At 37.0% G+C, this 24,918-nt stretch overlaps 1 protein-coding gene across 22 annotated transcripts in view; it reads left to right on the forward strand.

Moving 5' to 3' along the window:
* Positions 1–24,918, forward strand: part of Usp47 (ubiquitin specific protease 47) — a 78,718-nt gene that overhangs the window by 39,089 nt on the left and 14,711 nt on the right. For 7 of the 22 annotated variants that reach the window (XM_071662111.1, XM_071662110.1, XM_071662120.1 and 4 more), the window contains 13 exons: positions 4,895–7,168; positions 10,917–11,175; positions 11,922–12,097; positions 14,299–14,473; positions 16,133–16,254; positions 16,571–16,764; positions 17,447–17,654; positions 18,542–18,739; positions 19,948–20,115; positions 21,028–21,207; positions 22,117–22,324; positions 23,158–23,393; positions 24,313–24,436. In XM_071662111.1, coding sequence (XP_071518212.1) covers positions 4,895–7,168; positions 10,917–11,175; positions 11,922–12,097; positions 14,299–14,473; positions 16,133–16,254; positions 16,571–16,764; positions 17,447–17,654; positions 18,542–18,739; positions 19,948–20,115; positions 21,028–21,207; positions 22,117–22,324; positions 23,158–23,393; positions 24,313–24,436 — 4,522 coding nt within the window. Of the gene's footprint in view, positions 1–3,168; positions 3,255–4,894; positions 7,169–10,916; positions 11,176–11,921; positions 12,098–14,298; positions 14,474–16,132; positions 16,255–16,570; positions 16,765–17,446; positions 17,655–18,541; positions 18,740–19,947; positions 20,116–21,027; positions 21,208–22,116; positions 22,325–23,157; positions 23,394–24,312; positions 24,437–24,918 lie in introns of all 22 variants that reach the window. The other 15 variants (XM_071662116.1, XM_071662112.1, XM_071662117.1 and 12 more) reach the window with 3 other exon arrangements.

Below are 24,918 nucleotides of genomic sequence, written 5' to 3' on the forward strand. Positions count from 1 at the left end.
CTACTACTACGATACTTACACTCGAGGGGAAGCTTTCAGAATAAGGACATAAAAGTACCGCTTCTGTTTGTTCTGCTTGGATTTGATAAATTTTTCAAAATCTTGTAGGATATCTTATAAACTTGTGTGTGCATTTTCTAACAACTAATTTTCACTACTGTTTAGTTTTCGGTGTGTAATGTTCTCTAGTTTAAAATGCATGATGTTGATACAATATCGTTTGTTCGTATTGTATTCAAGATTCAGTATGTGTTTGTATTGTTACTGCAGAATTATGATAGCTGAGTAATATGTATGCATGGAAGGCCTCTGGCCTTTTCATACTGGTGCCTCCTCTAACAGGTCTTGTTACACAACATTGCATGATGGTAAGACTTGTATTGAGAATATTGATTATGGTTGTATGACATGCTGTGTAATGTAGAGGTGTGGAGACTTTATCATGAGAAATTATAGATAGTCTTTTCTTGAATCAGAGATGATTTTGTTGCTATAAAGTATGAACTTGTTAAAGAGACGGAGAACTTCATTATGAGAGGAAAGTAATATAGTAATTGTTCTGTTATTTGAGTGTCAGATGCCTAGTTGTAGGGATGTGTCTGTTTTGTGGATTATGGGTAGGTGCACTGAATGTGAAGTTAACTTACGGCTATTTACAGTAAAAGTGTTGAGAGAATATGGAATGAGAAGGACTTGTGAGTAACTAGAATTCTTTTATTAATCCCGGTAGTTGCGTTAGAAATGCCTATAGATCTATAAGACAGACATGTTTAGATAATTTTGACACATTTGCTATTGTTAATAGAACTAGGAGTTTAAACTGATTATTATATGTAACTTCTTTATCCTGAAGTAAAGAGCTGGGCAAAGAAAGACTATGTAAGAGGATCTACATGTCTTAAGTGTGGGAGAGCAACAAGAAGTGGGAGAGTAAAAGGGACATAAAGGAATCTTTGGGTTATGGAGGCTTGAACATTGAGGGGGGTTAGATATGTACATGGGATAGAATAGATAGGATCAGTATGGTATTTTGGGGCAGATGGGCTGTCAGTGGGTTTATTCAAAGCAGTGGTCAAGGTTGTAGATGGTTGATGCTGGTTTTGGTACTGCAAACATAACAGGTGGAGGGTGCATGTGCCCAGATGAGGCCATTCAATTGTTCATGACACTATCTCGTTAAGTTGGGGAGGAAGATAGTTATGAAAAAGATCCTTAAACCTGCATGTGTCTTGTTAGGCACTGAAGTTTCAGTGGTAATGTTCATGCCATCTTTGATTGTGTTTTATATGTGTTATTTAACTGCCTATCGTATGCTCTTTCATCCATACGTGAAAGATTAGTCAATGGAGTATTCATCTTTCAGTTGTCTTTGTGAAATGCCTTGAAGTTTATTAATTTCAAAGTTACTTATTTGATATTAGTGTGCAGTATTTGTATATAAGAATTTATGCTTTTTGTTTGTTGGGCTCCCAGTCTACATCTAAAATATGGCACATCATCCTTAAAAGTGCAAAAGCCAGGCTTCTAATCAGACTGGAAATGTATTGATAGGTTAGTGTATTCTTTGATGACATAAACATTTGATCCGAAGGTGAATCAGTGTGAATACCTTAACCCTCAGGTTAAGCACAATTATTGGCATTATGAGAATAGTTGTGGATGACAGAAGGGATTCAAGAGAGACAGAGTTGTCCAAATGTGAGACCCAGAAAAGTTTTATTGTCCTGAAATAGATGGAATTTTATGAAAGCCTGAAGCTGCATCATCCTGAATGTATTTTCGTATGTGTAAAGATAATTGTGGGTTATATGGTCAGTTTATTTAATAATGTATGGGTCAACCATACAAATATTAATATTTTGGCCAGAAACTTCCTTCAGTCATAATGTTTCAATTAATGTACAGTATTATGATAAATCTGACACATCTATTCATCCTCCAAAATGACAAAATATGGTTAACCAACTTCATTGCTGGATGCAAAGCCAGATTCATCCCTAAAGGCTTCACATCCGAAATCTTAAAGCTCTACATTGGAGTCTCCCAGTGAGCAGTTCTTTCTCCACCTTTCATCCTCTCTTCCCTAATGACCTCCCTTCACCCCACAGTGTACTGTTGTGTAAAAGCCCTCACATAAATATATGATCTCATTGTCACATCACAACACCCAATAACTTTCTAATGATGACAAACATGCAGCAACACATGATGCAATTAGAATGTTGACTTTATACAGAATATTTGCATCCCTATTGAAATCCACCTTTACCCTCTTAATCTGAAAGAAATTAATCTAACCTACATCTGTACTTAACCCTGGACAGTCAACCACTCCCTCTTAGTGCAACACCATCCATACTATATATTGCATACAAGACACATGACATTAACACCCCATCACAAAGATTGACAGATAAACTAAATGCCTTCCGAACAATCACCAGCATCGAGTTTGGACAAGAGAAAGAATTATTCAGCATCCCCTCAAACAATTTGTCTCATCCACCCTAAATTAGACTTCATTTATGAGGCCACCCACTGCTTCAAATGTAGACATAACAAAACTTCAACTTCAAACCACACAAGACACAGTACTCAGAACAGTCACTGGTTGCTTAGCAACCAGTGCTTAACACCATCACAACAAAACAAAAATACTTCCAGACCAATCCCACCTCAACATGCTTAGTGCCTAGTCCTTTCCAGCGGTTCTAGCCGGTATCACCTATGCCACCACATACCTAGTTGCCAACCCACATACTGAAAAAGAAAGCTCACTACAGCCTTACACTTCAGCAGCCTATAATCACAGATCCCTGTAAACACCACATTATCAAAACATATTCATATTTTAATGACCTGACAAAGACTAAAGACCCTAAAAACAACTACAGAACCATCCTACACCCCAGTTTTAAAACTACACTGCACCAGACATACACTTGTCTGAAACTGCAGTCAGTAGAATCACGCTAACAAGTTACACTGCCCCATCTACACTCCAAACACCACCCATCTCTTCAATATCATAAACATCAGTTCACCATATTATAAAGTTTCTCATCATGTCTAAGATGCAGCTCGCACTCTGAGGATTCTGAGCATGTATCCCTCAATTGTCTTGCATTAACCCAACAAACACCCAACATAACCACTCTCCTTCACCAGTGGTCCCATTGGCTGGATGTGGCTGGCTTCCCAAGCTCTGTAGGAGCTCCATAGAAAGGGATCCTGGGGCAGGAAGGTCAACGAAGGTGAGGTATACAATGTATGTAGATGTGCTTGGGGCTATGATTGCAAGTAGTGATGTTATGAGCAAAAAATGTCACCTTCAGTAAGGTTTTGATATCATTAGCAGACAGGAAAGAGTACAGTATCATAAATCACCATCCTGTTAAGGAGCCCACCTTACACTGTTCCCTCGTGGAGTGCACTCCAGAAGCTGCAGGAGCCTTGAAAGAGTGGTCCTACGGTAACATACTAATTATATTACTCACACATGATATAAATTTGTAGATTATTTAACCCCAGAACCCCCTATTATGAGGCTCTTGCAACTTCAGGGCTGCACTGCAGTTGGTAGCAGGGAAATAAGGGACTCCTTTGCAGTAAGAAGGTCATTGATGAGACTTTCAAATCCAGCACTTAGTATGGCTGTCGTCTGGTGCTTTGATGTAGAGCTTATTTGGGAATCCAGTGCTTAGTGTGGTTTCTTGTGGTGCTGTTCTTTTAAAACTGAAAATTGTATAACCATATTCCAAGACACAGATTGCAGCAATAGAAGTAGATTGCAAGAATGGCAATATTCCTTAAGGAAATATGAACACATGAGAACTGAGGAACGACTGAGTAAGCTAATGATGGAAACAAGTGTGATGAGATGGAGGCTAGGTGAAGTTGATATTTCCATTTGTTTATTAGTATTAAGTAAAGGATTTTTTTCTGTTAGATACGGAGCTCAGATGATGTACAGCCCACTGCTTTGGTTGTTACAAAACCTTGTTATATGAACTTTTTATCACCTATTGTGTAATTAGACAAGGAAGTGATGCCCAAAATTTTGAAAGTCATCATGCACACACTTAACCAGAATATTCTGTGTCCAGGAAACTTTTAGATTCGTTACTGAATCACAGAAAGGTTAAAAAAGACAGCCAAGTTTGAAATGGATAAGATGAAGCGTGTTTCTTTTCATTAGTGTGTGAAATAAATGTTTTGTATTTTTGGGTTTTATCTCTGATAGTTTTGGTTTATTATGCTTTGTGTGAAGTCAGTCATAAGGATGTGATGAGACGTAGACATTTTAGCTTACCTATTTTTTTTCTTGTATGTCTGAACATATTAGTTCATAAACTATAGAATCAGATCATTGTTTTATTATTGATTAAGTTACCTAAATGGTTTATTGTATTTAGTAATTCGTGTATACTTGCAGCTTCATGGTTTTGGCATGATGTTATCATTAAGATAAAGTACCAAACTTTTTTAAAGCAATGCACAGTAAAGTTTTTCTAATTGATTTAGTGTGGCTAAATTTTTTTTTTATATTTGAAGTGCTTATTGGTAGTGGAATGTGTATTAATCATGTCTATATTTTTCAATTTTATTTTTTATTTTTTTGGAAATCAGTGAGTTAATTTACTCTTCATTAATGTAAAGTATGGGAACTAGGACTGTATAGTATAACCACTGTACTGTTTCTCTTGGATGATATTATTTTGATTCTGTGTAGTTTTGGAAAGTATGCTATTCTTTTAATGTTTCAATACTCTGTAACCATTTGAAAAAGATAATTGATATTTTTTTAAACATGAACATGAATCTTTCAGAAGTTAGTTTTATCTTCATCTGAGTACTGCTATAGTAATTTTGATGTTATTGATTTTTTTTCCAGCAGGCTGAGAGCGTAGAAGATGGTGGTGGGGGTGATGGAGGAGGTGGAGGTGGAGGTGGTGATGGGGGAGATGGAGTGAGTGTTGAAGAAAAACAAGAAGTTACAGCAAACATGCAAGTGAAGGTTGATGCTCTTGCCACCCGTACCACCACTGTCAGCGACAGCAGTACTGAGACTTCCACCAAGACTACCACCAGCAAAATCACCAAAACAACAAAAGTCAAGACAATCAAGGTCGTTAAGAAAAAGACAACCAGTTCCCTCGTAGCCAATGCCATCTCTGATCTCAGTAGCAGGGCTGAAGACCCTATGATGTTAATTGGAGACTCACCAAAGAAGGTTTTCAATAGAAGGGGCAGTGAAACCCCTCCAAAGAAAATCCCTGGTGCTGTAAAGAAGATTATCAAACCTGTTGTAATTCAAAATTCATCTGAGGAAGCCAGTGAAGCCAGCCCGGTAGACCCAGTTACCAAACAAGTAGATTCCAGTGAAATTAAAGACTCGACAAGAGAAAAAGGTTCCAGTGAAGTGAAACTCATTGTTGTAGCCAAAGAACCTGTTGTACCTAAAGAACCAGAAAATAAGGACTCGGTAGACGGTAAAGAGTTGTTTGGAAAAAAAGGTAGCGTTGAAGCTAAAGAATCTATTGTACCCAAAGAATCTGGTGAAACTAAGGACTCGGTGGAAGGTAAGGAGTCTTTCAGAAGAAAAGGTAGTGTTGAAGCCAAAGAATCTGTTGAAAATAAGGAAACAGTGGATGGTAGAATGTCATTTGGAAGAAAACGTAGTGCCGAAGGTAAAGAATCTGTTAAACCTAAAGAATCTGTTGAGAATAAGAACTCGGTTGAAGGTAAAAAGTCATTTGGAAGAAAAGGAAGTGTTGAAGGTAAAGAATCAATTAAACCCAAAGAAACAGTCGAGAATAAGGACTCAGTGGAAGGTAAAAAGTCGTTTGGAAGAAAAGGTAGTGCTGAAGCTAAAGAATCTGTAGAAAATAAAGACTCATTGGAAGGTAAAAAGTCATTTGCAAGAAAAGGGGGTGTCGAAACTAAAGGATCTGTTGAAAATAAGAATTCAGTGGAAGGTAAAAAGTTGTTTGTAAGAAAAGGTAGTGCTGAAGCTAAAGAATCTGTGAAATCTAAAGAATCAGTTGAAAGTAAGGAATTGGTGGAAGGTATAAAGTTGTTTGGGAGAAAAGGTAGTGCTGAATCTAAAGACTCAGTTATACCCAAAGAATCCATTGAAAATAAGAATTCAGTGGAAGGCAAAAAATCATTTGATAAAATTGACAGTGTTGAAACAAAAGCATCCAATGAAACTGAAAGCTCTGTTAGTGCAAAAGACTCAGGTAAAGTGACTAATGAAACAAATGACTCTAACAGACCAGATGAGTTGGTCAAATCAAAAGATGTTAGTGAAACAAGTGATGAGTTCAGTTATAAAGACTCCAACAAGACAAATGATTCAGGTATGATGAAAGAATCAGGTGAAAGAAATGATTTGGTTAAATCCAACCATCCTGTTGAAATAAATGACTCAATGAAATCTAAAGACTCTGTTGAAATGACTTCTTCATTCACATCAAAAGACTTAGTTGAAACAGGTGGTTTGGTCCAACCAGGAGAGCTAGCAGAAATAAACAGTGTGGTGAAACTAGAGGACTCTGTTCGAGCAAAAGAATCTCCCATAACAGAAACCCCCATAAGTGATGATACTTCAGAAATTATCAGTTCAAAAGAATCTTTAGATTCATCAAAAACAGAATCCATGAAACCCCAAAATTCAACCGAGGTTTTAAGCTCGGCAAAAAGCGAAGATTCTTCTAGTGCTGTAAATCATTCAGATGCCACAAATTTCGTAGAAAGCAGTGAATGTCCAGATGCAGTAGATAGTGCTAAGGTTGATGAATTGCCTGTCACTAGTGACAGTATAGAGAACATGGACTTTGAGAATACAGTTGAAAATAGTGAATCTGCAGATAAAGTTACCGTGGATGATATATCTTGGTTGGAAGGAGCAGGAAGTGTGACTACCACCAATAATGAGAAATATAAGTCGTCTGATGCAGATTCTCTGTTAGACTCAGAGCTAGATAATGTCAGTGTGTTTGTAATTGTTCGTGACATGAGTGGCCTCACACCCACTGTGAATAAAGTGACAATAGTTACACCAGCAACGTCCACGTGTGGTGAACTGATGCAGGAAGTTGGGCGGCGCTTCAAATATGAACCTGACTCATTCTCATTGGTTCTACAGTGCTCCGATGGTGATCAGGTAAGAGAAAATAATTAGTAGAGTATATGCATCCCATTATGGTAGTGTTCATTCATCAGTTGTGCAAGGCCTATGGAACTGTTCTCAATGTTATATATCTTGAAACTGTTTTTGTATGTCTTGGTGTTGGATATTATGGAAGGCTTATGCAGTATCATTTTCCATATATATTAAGAAAACTCTTTTTTTAGATTTACGTAGTTCAGTACAGAAGTGATGAAGCAATACTAAGAAAAATTTATCTTGCATATCGCATTACTGAGCACTGTCAAGTATTCTCCCCTTGAATTACTGAAAGCCATCAGTTATTCTCTTCTTAAATTACTGGGATCCATTAGAGCTTCTGTCCATAGATTACTGAGAGCCATTATGATGCATCATTCTTCCTTTGGACAACTAAGCTGTGGAATTCTCTTCATATTTCCTTGTTATCCTTGTTCTATAACCCATCTCCATTTAACTGACCAATCTGACCACAAAACTTGACCCACCTAATGTATGCCGTAGTGTTGGTTCTGTTTGCTCTTTCTGTAGATGCAACTCAAGATTTTTTACTCATAGGAAATTTACCCCCACAATTAGCTAGATCAAGTAATATTCAGCAAGCTACTGCAATACATGACTGCTATGTGGCCGTTCGCTGGTCAGGGGTGAGCTGGTTTACTGTTAGGTTTATCATCTTACATCTCTCCCAACACCAGTGACCTGCTCATTAAAAGGCAGGTTTTTCTCTTCCTCTCAAACCCTCAGGTTTTATTTACTCTTTTCTCCTTAATGCTTAATATCTTGCCCTATGTAAGGCTTGGCCTTAGTGAAGACTAATGTTGTGACTGGAGCCTTCAGCATAAAATGAATAAATAGATAGATATGCTGATATGAATGGGAACAGAATTGAAGATAATAGATTCTTTGTGCCTTGCTTTTTTTTCTCTTTAGGTAAATGTATTGTTCTTGATTCTTACTGGTAGATTGAGTGTCAGAATAAGGTACAGAATTTAATGAAAGAGGTAATAATCAAGTAATTATTACCTGTGAAACTTTGAAATATATATTGCCGATAACCACGAGGAAAATACTAGATCACACGCACCACTGTGACCTACTGCAATATATATATGAAATACTGCACTAGAGATGCCCTCTGCCAGCTACCGGTTAAGGATGAAGCACTAAAGGCTAAAAAGTGGCACTGGAGTTCACTAGTTATGGAGACTATTGCTATGGCCACCCCCTCGAAGGAGTTCCAGGTGGGAATAGGTGTCAGAGATATATTTAGATAGCGTTTTTGGATAAAGTGGTGGAAAGTTAGAAAAAAATTAAAAGGATATATTTGCAGGTGTTTAAGACAGTAGACTTTTGTGCTTGAAAAAAAAATGATAACCGAACAATCTGAGTGGAAGTTGTAAGGCTGCTTCCAGATGCATGGTCAGAAGGGGAGGCTGGCTTTTCCATCTGAACATTTGCCCAGCTGCGGCCTTACACTTCCCACTTTGTTTTCGTATATGTCACTTTTTCCATGCTTGATCATCACCACAGAATTTAATTGATGTTAAGTGATACTTGCTCCTGATGAATGTATGAAAATATTCTGCTTTTCTTTATCTAGTCCATTGTGATGTATGCTTTTCGAATGTTCAATGCCCATAGTCTCTAGACTATTGCATCTTTAGTCACAGCACAGTGCTTAGAGTTTGTATTTTTGCTCTTTGTCATTACTACTTTCTTCAACTATATTTCTCTGCGTTTTGTTTGTTTTGTACAAACTTTTAAGCTGGTTTGCTGGTAACTGATATGGGAGATAAACTGACATGGTACACCCTACATAATAGGCTACTTTATTTTGTTTGCTTTCTTCTTCAGCTTTCTTATTAAGTATTTTTATTTATTTATTTTATTATATTTATTTTGCTTTGTTGCTGTCTCCCGCGTTTGCGAGGTAGAGCAAGGAAACAGACGAAAGAAATGGCCCAACCCACCCCCATACACATGTATATACATACACGTCCACACACGCAAATATACATACCTATACATCTCAATGTACACATATATATACACACACAGACACATACATATATACCCATGCACACAATTCACACTGTCTGCCTTTATTCATTCCCATCGCCACCTCGCCACACATGGAATACCATCCCCCTCCCCCCTCATGTGTGCGAGGTAGCGCTAGGAAAAGACAACAAAGGCCCCATTCGTTCACACTCAGTCTCTAGCTGTCATGCAATAATGCCCGAAACCACAGCTCCCTTTCCACATCCAGGCCCCACACAACTTTCCATGGTTTACCCCAGACGCTTCACATGCCCTGATTCAATCCACTGACAGCATGTCAACCCCGGTATACCACATCGATCCAATTCAGTCTATTCCTTGCCCGCCTTTCACCCTCCTGCATGTTCAGGCCCTGATCACTCAAAATCTTTTTCACCACATCTTTCCACCTCCAATTTGGTCTCCCACATCTCCTCGTTCCCTCCACCTCCGACACATATATCCTCTTGGTCAATCCCTTCTCACTCATTCTCTCCATGTGCCCAAACCATTTCAAAACACCCTCTTCTGCTCTCTCAACCACGCTCTTTTTATTTCCACACATCTCTCTTACCCTTACATTACTTTCTCGATCAAACCACCTCACACCACACATTGTCCTCAAACATCTCATTTCCAGCTCATCCACCCTCCTGCGCACAACTCTATCCATAGCCCACGCCTCGCAACCATACAACATTGTTGGAACCACTATTCCTTCAAACATACCCATTTTTGCTTTCGGAGATAATGTTCTCGACTTCCACACATTCTTCGTTCTTCATTAAGTATACATAGAATTATTGTATATTGGATTTGTAATACTGTACTGTATGATCTTTTTTTGTCATTCGACTGCCTTTTCTCACATTAGTGAGGTAAGGGCTATGTGATGTTATGATTAATTTTTGAAATGCAACCAGTGTTCAGAAGTTCAACAGAAAATAGAGTTTAGAAGATATCACATTTGAGTGTGATAATTGCTTCTTTGCATCATGAAGGGTGATCAGGAATTTCTTACTTATTAACTTTTTCAAACATCTTTCTTGTATTTAGTGTAGTTAAAAACTGCATGATAAGATCGCTATGTGTTAGTCAAAATGAACTCTACGTTCATGGATGAGATGCCATTTTATTGAAATTTTTTCATGGATTGACCTCAAAAACCCACAAAGAGCACAAGTAAAATGATGATGCTCGATTTACTCCCTAAACCCTGAATACTCTCTACACCATTTTACATTAGTAAGTTTGGATTTAGGAGGTATTTGTGTAAACTGAATAGATAAAATGATAATGGAAATTTACACTTTGTATAGCTTCATGTATACTTCATGCACTTAGTGTGCCATTACAGTAGGCATGCTCAACATTTTTATGAATATTTGTACAGGTACTGTGAGTACTTACACCTGTGACATTTTTGATAGTGCTGAACTTGGGCAGCACTACGTGCATTTGTACTTAGGCAGTCATTGAGCAAAAGAAGATTTCTTGATCATGCCAGAGAATTATTTTTCATTGCTTGATTGTATAGGTCTTGTTGAAGGTTTAAAGATGTCAGGTTGTGCTCCTGTCCCTTTTGCCCTTTGAACGTGCTCTGTATTTTGCAAATTCTATTAAAAGAAATTTTGGATGAAAGTCAGGTGAAATAGAGTAGAAAATGTTACCTTAGGAAATTGTAACAACTTAATGTTCACAGGTAGAAGTGGATAAATTAGAAGCAGAACGCACCTTGGCTCATGCCAGGTTTCAAGTTGAAGATACCCCACGAAACAACCTAATCCTCTGTGACCTTGGTGGCCATCCCCCACGACGGACAGATGAGGACGATCTTAGTCTTGGTGCCTCAGCATCTCCCACAGCCAACGCTACAGAGAGAAAGTGGTTTGATCGAAGCAATAATTATGACAGCACACCAGATTATTCCTATCCTTCTACACTTATAAAACATGATACAGGTAAAATATGTTTTTCGTTTATAAATTATCTTTTGTTATTCTCTTCTCTTTCAGTGATTTAAGCTTATGGAAAGATGAAATTTTTCCTTAATGTAACAGCTACTGCGTGTTGACATGCTTATGGAGCTGTCCACCTCCATTAAAATCTTGCTTGTTGATGTGATATATTGTTCTGTTTATTTAGACTAATCTGGTATAACTTGGATCTTACTTATGTCACCATATGTTTATCAGTAATTCATCAACTCATCACACCTGTAGCTGAAAATAAAGCTTTGTGACTATCTGATTTAAACGTTTACGCTGTAAGTTTCAGTTTGGTATGCGAAAAAGATAAATGCAAGCATCTTTCGATAATTTGGTCTCTGAGAGAAGTAAGCTATTAGAAATACTAGCAGGTGATGTCTGTCACAAGAAAGATTGGTAGAAAGACTGCACCTATTGGTGAAATGACTTGAAAAAAGTCATATCTACCAGAAGAGAGAATGCTTTTAGGGAAGCTAGTCATACATCTGACTGAGTCTCTCTGTTATTGACTCTGACCATGTATGTCATCCCAGTTGTGATGAAGTGGTGAATTATGTGAGACTTGGTAACTGGGTGATTATATGTTATCTAAATATCACCCTGCAGTTGTTGCGTATGAAAAAAAGAGGTAACAGGTACTTCAGACATATAAGATTTTTCATGATGACTTTTCACAATGATTTTATCTTTGAATTTAACATTATCCATATATGCTTCAGGTTATGTGGGACTGGTAAACCAGGCAATGACGTGTTACCTAAATAGCCTCCTGCAGACACTCTATATGACACCAGAGTTTCGCAATGCTCTTTACCAGTGGGAATTTTTAGGTTCTGAGGAAGAGGCTTCAAAAAATATTCCATGTCAGTTGCAAAGACTTTTTCTCCTACTGCAGGTGAGAGTGTGTGTGTGTGCTATAAGGAATATAACAGTAATCTTTTATATGTATGTAGATTGACTAAAAGGTGTTTCAACCCATAGGGTATCTCTTCTTAACATATACCTTGTTAGGGAGGGTGAAATAAAACACTTAGTTGTGGTCCACAGTGGCAGTACAGCATTGAGAGAAGAAGACAGTTAACCCTTTTGTTATGCATTCTTTGTGAAACATTAGTGGGTCCTTTTGCAAAAAATTCCCTTACAGAATTTCTTTATCATATATTATTCAAGAAAATACCCAAAAAGTGTCCTTTGCTCTGTGTGTATGTGTGCGTGTAAAGATTCACCAAGACTATGCTTAGCATGGGCTCTTGTCAGTGATAACCCATTCTCAGTTATGCCGTTGGAGGTTAGATGTGTGTGTCTGGGATGCCATTACTGGCACAGGGTGGCCCATGTGTAACTGTAGTTTAGTGGGCTTTTGGATGGATGTGTTTGATGGGTAAATTGAGATGAATTCCCTCTGTATTGTTGTGAGAGGGTGTACTGTATACCTTGGTTGGAGGCATGGATCCTCTTCATTCATGTAAGTATATTATTATGATTTTTCTTTAAGTATGATTTCATTCCTCATTTTATGGGAATGAATAAAGGCAGACAGTGTGAATTGTGTGCATGGGTATATATGTATGTGTCTGTGTGTGTATATATATGTGTACATTGAGATGTATAGTAATGTATATTTGCGTGTGTGGACGTGTGTGTATATACATGTGTATGGGGGTGGGTTGGGGCATTTCTTTCGTCTGTTTCCTTGCGCTACCTCGCAAACGCGGGAGACAGCGACAAAGCAAAATAAATGAATAATAAATCTTTTATATTTTATGCAAATTATTTAAGGAATTATTGTTTACTCAGACAGAACATTATTTGAATGGAAAAATGGAAGTGATCATATTTTCATTAAAGATATAAATAGATTTTAGGGAAATTGCTTCTTTTTAATGTAGAAATGACCAGTATATGTAGTTGTTGTGCAAAACTAGCTTCCTTGCATAATGATGCATTTACACTTTCTTTAATGATTTATGGGTGATTGTGATGCTTGATATTATTTCTAGCCGTGCTCTTAGAGTATTACTTATTTTTGTGGCAAAGAAGTGGCGTCATACTTCTTGGAATTTAGATGAGGGTGCAAAGGTTTAGAGATATAAATGTGGCTTGGTGCCACATATTACATCTTGCTGCAAATACGGTTTGATTCAAGGAAAGGGTTGATAAACTATAAATGTATTTCTTTTTCTTTTCATTGTTAATTTTCATCTTAAGGAACATCTCATTGAAGTATAGACCATGTATATAGCCTTACTACTGTGTTTTAACCATTCTTTGTACCTTTGGACAATATCCAAGTTATCGTTCTTATCGGAAGTACATTGGTACATGACAGTTTTGTGTAAGAATTAAGATTAGATGTCTTTATTGTCAAATTGCATACATGATACAAAGTAAAAAATTTTATGGCTAGAAGTTCAATTCAGGCTTAAAAAGTATAAGAATTATAAGATGAAATAGTATGAAGTGAATGCATTTGTTGATATATTGGTTCGACTTTTAGAAATCAGTATAATGCTATCTTTTAGGATAACTGACTTTTCTCTTGCGGATATCTCACAGGGTTATGTGTAAATGTATCACCCTTTGATACAGATTGAAGTCCTGGAATTTTTGGTTTTCATTCGAATCAGTGACATAGATGGATACAGGTACTTTTTAGTTTATTGAATACTTAGGGCAATGACTATTCAGGTTAATCAAATGGCTGTTTCTCTGGAAAATGTTTAAATTGAAGTTCTTTGGATGCCGATGTGATGCAGTATAGACATAGGCTGGCAATAAGAAGCAGCAATGATAACCTCACTCAAAGAATGTGTAGCATTAATGTAGATAGGAGCAGGAAGAAATTTTGGTTCCTGCATATAGAGGGAATGCAACATGGATATAGACAGAAGGGTGGAGTGGTGATACCAGCACACAGAATGCATGCAGCAAAGTTCTGAAAGTTAGATGGCACACTAATGGAAATGTTGCAAAGTGACAAGTTCTCAGCATTTATCGTTAGAAATATGCCTTAATTTCATTGTTGAAGGCTACATATGCTACTTTTCATACTTGTTATATATATGTTATTAATTCATTGTTTCATCTTTATTCAAGACTACAAACAAAAGTGCAGTAGAAACTACGAACCTCACCAAGAGCTTTGGGTGGGACAGCAGCGAGGCATGGCAACAGCATGATATTCAGGAATTGTGCAGAGTGATGTTTGATGCCCTTGAACAGTGCTTCAAGAATACCCACCAGTCCAACCTCATCAATAATCTTTATGAAGGTCAGTGTATATATATATTCTCTTTTTTCACTCGTAAAATCCCATAGTAATGATGGACAGATGTCATGAAAAGCATTTTTAGAAACATTTTTGTACTGAATCTGCCTCTGACAAAGTGGAAATTCTGCCAAGATTTTGAATGTATTTCGTCAGAGTAGCTACCCATGCAGTTAACAAGTTTGATTTGTCTATGTATGGAATATTTCTCATATATCTGAGGTTCATTTTTCATATTCTTCACACTTCTCCACTTGAGCCTTTTTCTCATTTTGCAACACTGCTCTTGTTTCTCTGTCTCTACATCACTGATACGTCTTTGGTTTCTGGTCTTAAGATTTCACAGTTTGCCTTCTCCTCTAGCAAAGTCACTAAGTATCCAGTAGATCATTCCGTTCAACAGATTTTGTGTGAGCATTGGCAAGTAGAGGATTGCCCGTTTGATGTCTGCTTTTTTCACAGCTAAGCTGTGGAACACTCATGTTTTTTTGACTTGCAACCTGCTTTTGTTTCAGAGACAAATCTTTCATCTTTTCTCCCTAATAGACTTATCCTTGATGTTGGGCTTTGTCACCATACAAAACAGTTACAGGAAGGAAGTTCCTTCATTCAGTTTGCCCCTTCTTGTAAATTTCATTTAGAATCAGATAATTTCTTGATTTATGTAGGCTCTCTGCTTCCAGTCTTTATTCCTTTCTTGCTTTATCTACCACACTGATAATTTGCAAGTTTTCTTTCATATATTTTCTAACAATTTTTGCCTATTTTTTATCATATGTTCTTTTGGATTGATGATGGATTCCTGCTTATTTTGAAGAAGTGGTTGAGACTGTCTTTGTCACAATGTTTCAGAAATATGAGTTATAATCATGTCTCCTCCCTTTCTTCTTTCTTCTAATATAAATAATACCATGGTTGATGTTTTCACCATGTAGCTGAGGTCATTTGCTTCAGAAACGTTCTTGCATGTATTTTGGCATTATCACATTATTGCATGGTGAAGAAAACATCTTGTCCTTGCGTTTGAATTTAATTTGACGTTGATTGTAAATGATATATACCCCCTGACATTTTTCTGAATCTGGTGCCCTGGTTAGAATCTAGGTTACCCGAAAATCCCTTTCCCATGGAGATTGCTCTAAATTGTTTGCTGTAAGGTGAATCATCTATGGGCTATGGATAGAGTTGTGCGCAGGAGGATGGATGGGCTGGAAATGAGATGTTTGAGGACAATGTGTGGTGTGAGGTGGTTTGATCGAGTAAGTAACGTAAGGGTAAGAGAGATGTGTGGAAATAAAAAGAGCGTGGTTGAGAGAGCAGAAGAGGGTGTTTTGAAATGGTTTGGGCACATGGAGAGAATGAGTGAGGAAAGATTGACCAAGAGGATATATGTGTCGGAGGTGGAGGGATCATAACCTGGATTCATTATTCTCTGTCCCGTCATAATTTATCACTTTACATATGGTTAGGATTAAATTTATCAGTCATGTATCGAGATGGAGATGAGTCCATTTGCATCAGGGAAAATTCAGGTTAACTAATTTTCAGGGATAGGTTGGTAGTAGGAACACCCCATATGAGTCAAAAAGTATTGCTTAAGGCTTAGGTGATTAAGGTATAGTATGTACATCCAGTTTAGGCTAAGAATGTTCATTTTTTCAGGGAAGATGAAGGACTATGTAAAGTGCCTAGACTGCAAAACTGAGGGAGCCAGAGAAGATACGTATTTGGATATACCTCTTCCAATTAGACCATTTGGCTCTAGTTCAGCATACAGAAGTGTGGTAAGTGAATGTGTGTTAGTGTTTGTACAGAAGGTTGGTTGTAAATTTTGCTTCTCTGATTGAAAACTTTTATTATACCTTTGCCAGTAATTGTGTAGCAGATTTTTGAATATGTAAGAAACTGCAATGAGAATTAAATCTGTTAAATGCCCATTTTACCTCATGTTTTGCCTCCTCACCCATTTAGCATTTGTTGCTGACCACCAGTTATTCAGTGAGTGTTAATGAAGATTGCCTCATGACTTACGCAGTTTAACTAGTGATGAATGATTTATCTACATCTTCATTGTTAGATTATTTTTGTTTTGTTCTGCAGGAAGAAGCTCTGAAGGCCTTTGTGGAGCCAGAGCTTCTCACAGGGAATAACAAATACAAATGCTCAAAATGTGATGCTCTGTGTGATGCTCACAAAGGTCTCAAGTTCATCCGCTTCCCGTACCTGCTCACCATACATCTCATGCGTTTTGACTTTGATTATCAGACATTACACAGAATAAAACTGAATGACAAGTAAGTAATTTAGTCTTTCCTCTAGGCATTGGGTTTTGACTTTCTCGGTTATCCAGTAATACAGAACTTACCCTGTTATTTGTTATTATTATCTGATAATGTGATTTCTTGCCATTGAAAAATGACTGACGAAGAGTTCTCAGATGTTTAGAGTTTTGCGCCACTAACTCCCTTAACAAATTCTCTTTCATCTTACTGTCTTTCCATGTGTCTCTGTGTGTAAATATATTCTTATTTCTGAATTTATCCACCAGTTGTATTCTTCCTAAAAAATTTTGTGCATGAAATCACTTAAGGTACATTTGTTTGGCAGATTTGTTTTGTATGGGCAGATGTGCTTCATCATGGAAAAGTTAGACTATCTTTTTATTCATTTCTTAACTTAGTTTCCATTTACAGTGTGTGAATCAATTATATGTTGGCATGAATCTTTTGTAGATATTATTTTTGCAAAAATGGGGCCCCAACTCTAACCCTGCATACTGGTTAAGGTCTGGCATGTCCAGTTCCTGCAGGTAGACTTCTGCCCTGCTGCCCAAACTACCCCAGCAAAATATGTACTTTATTTCAACACTTTCATTTGTTGGCCACGTTGTTATGTACCTAGGACTGATTTTCATTATTTACATCATATTTTTATTAGGTGGTGTACTATTAATACTTAGTTTATTGCTTTTGTTAGAGTCACCTTCCCCAACATCTTGGACTTGAATAGCTTCGTTGAAAGTGCAACAAAAGAAAACGGAACTTCAACAAACGTCATCACACCAGATAAATCCTCAGCAGACAAAGTTGATGATGCATCCACAACAGACTCGGGCTCAGCCCTGGATGTAGAAGACAATTCAGTAGAGAACACTTCAAATTCCCAGCCTGAGTCTGACAATCAGGTATATACTTAAAATCTTCAGTTTGTTCTTATTTTGCTCTTACAATCAGATAATATACATTTTAGTGTTTTCTGCATACCCAATTCGACATGATAAATGTACTTGCAGATCATGTATTTGAAATGTTAAGAAAAACTATATTTGGGCTTGGTCACATAAGAATTTTGATATATGATTCAAATGATGTGAATTCTGATTATCTTCACGATATGTGAGGGAAAAATTTGAAAGAAAAAAGTTAGCTCGGCTGCATGGTATAAAAATTCTGTCACTTACTTATCTCCAGAAACATGCTGTGGCTGTTTTTCATTTCAATCTCATGACAGGTTATCCAACTGTCTGTTTATTTTCTCTGGTGTCACAGTTTACACGCAACCTTTAGTTGGATGGCTATGTAATTATAATGGTGGTTTTAGTTGTACTGAAGAGAACAGAATGTTTCCCATAACTTTCTAGTGATGGAAAAGACCTCTTTAGGGTGTTTTTGGAATGGTAAATCTACTGGATATTATTTAGACAGAGGTAGAAAAATCATCAATTTATGGCCATTTTTTTCTTTAGAGAACATTGATTGATGTATCTTGCCATTTAATGGTAAAGGATGTACTTGATATTCTTTGATGTGTGTAGATGCATGTAATATAAATCTCTAATATGAAGAGGCAGATAATTAGTATTTCAACTTGAGGAATCGTAAATATAATCTGCAGATTTTAGTTTTGATACTCAGATGTTAAAGTTGATTTTTAGTGTAGATAATGAAAGTTTTGCATTTATATTTAAGTATTATAGGAGTGAATAATGTTACTGTATGAATCATATCCAAAACTATTTCAGTATTTACATGTAAAATACTATGATTTAACTAATTTTATCTCCATCTCCAGGATGAGGATGAAGGTATAGATGTGAGTAGTATGTATAATGAAAAGAACAAGACTTGGCTGACAAATGGCCCATATGTCTACGAGCTTTTCTCAATCATGGTTCATTCAGGCAGTGCATCAGGTGGCCATTATTATGCATACATTAAGGACTTTGCAACAGAAGAATGGTTTTGCTTCAATGACCAAAGTGTTACCAAGGTATGTAATATATATGACCAAGATATGAGAAAAGAGATTTCTTTAATGAAATGATAAGGGCAAGGTGATAACTCAGCATTTTTTTGGTTTGTGAGAGCAGCCTGTTGAAGTTGAAGAGTTAGTTTAGATTCACCACATGCCATTATACATATACTGTGTAATATGTTACAGTAGAGTAAGAAAAATACAATACATAGTATTTTTTATTATTAGTTTGGAGGAAATGGATTGCTTTGGGTACCTGGGATTGGACATAACAGTAGGTAGAACTGTGAGGGCTGAGACATAGAATGTGAAAAAGGGGTTAAAGTCACGGGTGCATTGTGGATTTTTTGGAATGACCCGACAAGCACTAAACTGTTGCATTCCATTTCAGTCTTAAATGCTATGCTACCAGACATATGCCCATGTGTAACCACACTTCTTATATACTCATTAGCTAAACAGTGGTCCAGACATCACCCATCCATGCAACATCGCAAACACCAATTCATCATATTCTGAGACGCTTCCTGCCTGTGATGCAACAGCCACAGCAAAGACGCTGATCACTTACGGTTCAGTTGACTTGCTCTCTCCTTACACATTTACACCAGTGCAGTTTATGACCTGTGTTGATTCAGCTGTACATTTTTTTTTTTTCTTTCAAACTATTCGCCATTTCCCGCGATAGCGAGGTAGCGTTAAGAACAGAGGACTGGGCCTTTGAGGGAATATCCTCACCTGGCCCCCTTTTCTGTTCCTTCTTTTGGAAAATTAAAAAAAAATAATGAGAGGAGAGGATTTCCAGCCCCCTGCTCCCTCCCCTTTTAGTCGCCTTCTACAACACGCAGGGAATATGTGGGAAGTATTCTTTCACCCCTATCCCCAGGGATGTACATATGTAGTAATATCTATATTAAGTAGGCATCGTATAAGCAAACTGTTCTATCCCAGATTCCTGGCTCTAGTTTGGAGATTTTTCTGCAGCCATTAGTTTAAGGTGGAGGGGTAGCCTTTTCTTATGGTATACTGCTGTTTAATGTTTTTGGACCTGATTTTACCAGACAGTAGGATGTGCAGAATGTTACTGAGCTTTTTGTCATGGGCCAAAAAATATTTACTTATGAACCTCACTAGGGAGGGAGAGTGGGATCAGATGAATGTTTAGGGAAGGACTTCACATTGGATGCATGTGTGGATTGTATCAATTTTCTTTCTTCATACAGATAACATACGATGACATCAAAAAGACATATGGGGGCAACGCCTCACGAGGAGGTTACTACTCCAGCTGGAGTTCTAGTGCAAATGCTTACATGCTCATGTACAGACAAATTGCCAAGGATAAGAATGTTTATGCCTTCACCAGGGAGCATCTCCCACAACATATCAAGGTCAGTTGGTCATTTGTAGTTTCCAGACTAGACAAATGTCGTGTGAATAATTATATATACCAGGGCATGTGAAGCATCTGGGATAAACCATGGAAAGTTTTGTGGGGCCTGGATGTGGAAAGGGAGCTGTGGTTTTGGTGCAATTTACGTGACAGCTAGAGACTGAGTGTGAACAAATGTGGCCTTTGTTGTCTTTTTCTAGCGCTACCTCGTGCGCGTGCAGGGGGAGAGGGTTGTCATTTCATGTGTGGCGGGGTGGCGATGGGAATGAATGAAGGCGGCAAGTATGAACTATGTACATGTGTTATATGTATATGTCTGTGTAAGTATATATATATGTATACGTTGAAATGTTTAGGTATGTATATGTGCGTGTGTGGATGTGAATGTATATATACATGTGTATGTGGGTGGGTTGGGCCATTCTTTTGTCTGTTTCCTTGTGCTACCTCGCTAAGGCAGGAGACAGTGATAAAGTATGATATATGAATATAAGCAACCCTTTAAGATATTTTTTAAGGTATTTAAGACTAAATGGTTAAAGATCAATCATGGAGATGCTTCATGGAAGGTGTTACAAACATATGGAGTGGTAAGAAAGGTAGCAGGCTCCAGTTTCAGCGTATGAGTGTATGAGGTCTTTTTTTTTTTTATCTGTCCCAAGCACAGTCTCACCATCATGGGAAATGGAGAGCGAAAAGGATCTTTTCTCTTATGCTGTGTGCTTTAACACTCATGAACTTTCAAGAATATCTGTGCCTAAAAAATCTCATTAATATGAAATGTGAATTAATGTAGAATCCTTTTATAACCTTATATGAAATTTGAATTAATGTAGTATCCTTATAAGCTTTGATGAATGTGATACTTGTAATTCACTGAATGTAAATTTGATTACTGGCTTGCATCTAGGACTTAGTACAAAGGATGACGGAGGAAGAAGCAGCAGAGCGAGAACAGCGGGAAATGGAAAGGTGTACGTGTCGCATCAAGCTCTTCTGCCAGCTTCCAGGCCAAAGTCAGATGGTGGAGAAGAAACTCAGAGTTCATAAGGACTCCACTCTCAGGGAAACCACCAAGTTGGCATACAAGGTAAAAGAGATATAGTTTCTAGCCACTGATTTTGCAGAATGAAGATATATTGTTATTGCAACTGGTGGCATTCCAAATTTTCTTGAACTCTTTTTTTAGGTTTACTAATGGAGTAGAATTTAACATCTTATATATATTTGTATATTCCATGCTTCAGCTTTCTTTCATTAGTCTTAATGATTTATGTTGGAATATGATGAAATTTTAAAAGGTTAGCTGAATCACTCACCCTGATATATATTCCCAACTGTACCGATCTTCATCTTTTGCTATATCATCTTGAGTTTTAATCAGATGTAATGAACTTGCTAATTCATCAATTCTTGTTCAAGATGGAGCATTATTGTGCTTATAGACAGGTTTAGGGTATTGATTATTTAAATAGGTGTACATATGCTTTTATCAATCATAAATTTTCGTTCAGAGATACTCTTGGTTTTGAGGTCAGTTGGTCAAGGATCTTTGAGCCTTGTCTGACAGTCTCTCTCTTTCTAATTGGGAAATGATATGTATGTAAACTTACAAACATAGTGCCTTTGACAGAATGCTAACTCATCTGTCTATTAAGAGAATTACCATGTGAGACCTTTTTGTTTTTAAACTATTTTTTCCATAACTATACTATGTTGGTGCCTGCAAATTATAGGTAATGTAGCTATTTAGAGGAATCTTCTCAGGGCCAGCACATAAATTTTTTTTTTTTTTTTTTTTTTTTTTTTATACTATTCGCTATTTCCCGCGATAGCGAGGTAGCGTTAAGAACAGAGGACTGGGCCTTTGAGGGAATATCCTCACCTGGACCTCTTCTCTGTTCCTTCTTTTGGGAAAAAAAAAAAAGAAAAAAAAAAAAACCAGTGTTTGGGAATAAGAATTTTTCTCTGATTAAAAGCTATTTTAATCCTACAACAGGAATTAGGACTAGAAAACACTGTCCCTCTGGAGAGATGTCGCCTTGTTAAGTATGAGGAATTCCATGACAGTTTAGAGTGTTCATTTGAAGGGCAAGAGGACGAACTCATATCTGAAATTCTTGGAGGTGTGCGAAGTTCATACAAATTTGAGCTTCTCATGGAAATTCGAGATGAAGACAAAACTTTTGAAGTATATAAACCTGGAGGTATGTAAATATTGTTTAGTTATTTAAGAAAATTGGTGTTATATTCATTACATTATGTAATTTTAGGTATGTTTTAACTAAATGAAAATAATATATATTAGAACTAAAACTATGCTAGGAGGACAGATCAGGTATCTTAGTCAATTAGTTTTTTTGAGTTTTTATCTAAGTTGACTATGAAGACATTGGAAATTGGGTAGGTAGTTATTCATTCATCATTTAACTGTGCCCTAAGCATAATACAGGATAATTATGTTATATTTCATGAAAAAGTCTAGTTACATTGCACGTGCAAATTCAGACATTTCTAAACAAAACTTGCTCTTCCCTTCCTTCTAATGAATTTGTTCTTCTCTTGACACATTATCATACAAATGAATATACATATTCCTTGTTAAGTGTTACATTATGTAATTTTAGGTATGTTTTAACTAAATGAAAATGATATATATTAGAACTAAAACTATGCTAGGAGGACAGATCAGGTATCTTAGTCAATTAGTTTTTTTGAGTTTTTATCTAAGTTGACTATTAAGACATTGGAAATTGGGTAGGTAGTTATTCATTCATCATTTAACTGTGCCCTAAGCATAATACAGGATAATTATGTTATATTTCATGAAAAAGTCTAGTTACATTGCACGTGCAAATTCAGACATTTCTAAACAAAACTTGCTCTTCCCTTCCTTCTAATGAATTTGTTCTTCTCTTGACACATTATCATACAAATGAATATACATATTCCTTGTTAAGTGTTCTTTCAGTATCCACAGTATGTGCTTGACTGTAATACTACATATTTTTTTGTCACTAAATTGAAAAATCTTTTATAGGCACAACCATAAAGGCCCATGTTGTGAACCTAACTACAGAGGAGGTGGAGGGACCATATAATTTGAGAGGGAGCCTTAACATGACGGTTCGAGAGCTAAAGGAACTACTGGGCCGTTCCCTGAACCTAAACCCTGATACCATGAGGGTTGTTTTAGAGCGTTACTACAATGACCTTCGGCCACTCACTTCAGATACAAAGACGCTGAAGATGGAGAGCTTTTATAGATCAAACAAGGTAATGATGTTAGTTTGATAAATTTGTGTTTACAGTTTCTCTATTTCTTCTTGATAATGATTATTTGAATCAGTTTACCGAGACATTGTGGACACGAATAAGGATTAAGTTAGATGCAGATGGCAAGTTAGATGGGATTTAGACACACTGAAGAGTGCAAGATTACTGGAGGGAGAAAAATGAGGAAGAATGTGTGGAATGGTGTTTGCTAGGGAGGCATGTGAGGATAGGGATGAGTGGAGATCTTTTACTGTACCGCTCGCCTTGATGGGTTTTGCCAGAGGGAACCGGGTACCAGAGATGTAGATGGATAGATGACCTACTAGGGAAGATTAAGAAATTTCTGTAAACACTTTGCTGGAGTTAGTGTATGCCAGTGGCCAGTACGGGTGAGGCGTTTAAGGCTGAGAAGCAGCTTAGGAGTTTACCAGTTATTAAGACTTTTTCCATAGGGCTTCTTTTTCTATAGCAGCCCCCTTCAGGGAGTTCTTGGAAGGAACAGGCATCAGTCATATAGATAGATAGCAACTGTAGTATTGCCATGGAACATGTCTTTGCAAAGTGCCTTGAATTTTTGAGTCTCAAGAGTTGTTAATGATTTATATAATGGCGATGAAAGAAATACAAGTTATGGAGAAATATTAGACATTAGTGGTAATGTAAGTAGTTTGATCATTGATGCTGTTGCATCATATAGGTGGGCTAATTTTATTCTAAAGAAGTTCAAGAGGAACAATAACCTGCCCAGTTGTACCTTTACAATGTTAACTATTTCATTCTATATATGAATGTGGTGAGAACTCATTTTTTGTCATACAGTATTTTCAGCATTGTTTGATTAGTGCTTCTTATCATCATGCTCTGGCCTCACTCTGAATACCGCACAGAAGACGTGCATTAAATCTTGGACTGCCTTCAGGTGTACCTTGAGGCATCTGGTACCGAGGCAAATGATTTCTTCACTGGGTCCTGCATGTACAGCATCTTAGACCGCTATGAGAACACCATCACACTCTACTGCCCTCTTCCAGACACAAGCAAAGGTATCTAATATTATTTGTGTATTTTTCTGTGTTTGTTAGTGCATTTGTGTGTGTGTGTAATTAATTATCTGTAATTTACCCATTTGCCAAAAGATGTATTTTGTTATCACTTCAAAGATCTTGAATTTTATCGCATTTTGTCATAAAATCAAAAAATCTTTAATTTTATCCAAGAAAGCCTTTTACCCAAAACAAGGGTGTAATTGTTCATAATTTGGTGTTGAATGATAACTTGATCTGTATATGATTGTCTTTATAGGGTCCTTGAGACTATTTTCTTGGCATATTAGAGGCATTCTGCTGTATTTTCAGTTTATTATGAGGTTAAGATAATGGGTTTAAAGTTTCCTAAGACTTGTATCTAATTAATTGAATGTAATTGGATGCCAGATTGGGAGCAAGGGTGAGCTGGTTTAATCTGTAGGTTACCTGGATTTGTAGGAATATCCTATGTGTCAGTTACTATTGTCTAGTTTGTTGTT

The sequence above is a fragment of the Panulirus ornatus genome, chromosome 5 (genome assembly GCF_036320965.1).
Source record: "Panulirus ornatus isolate Po-2019 chromosome 5, ASM3632096v1, whole genome shotgun sequence".
Lineage (NCBI taxonomy): Eukaryota > Metazoa > Arthropoda > Malacostraca > Decapoda > Palinuridae > Panulirus > Panulirus ornatus.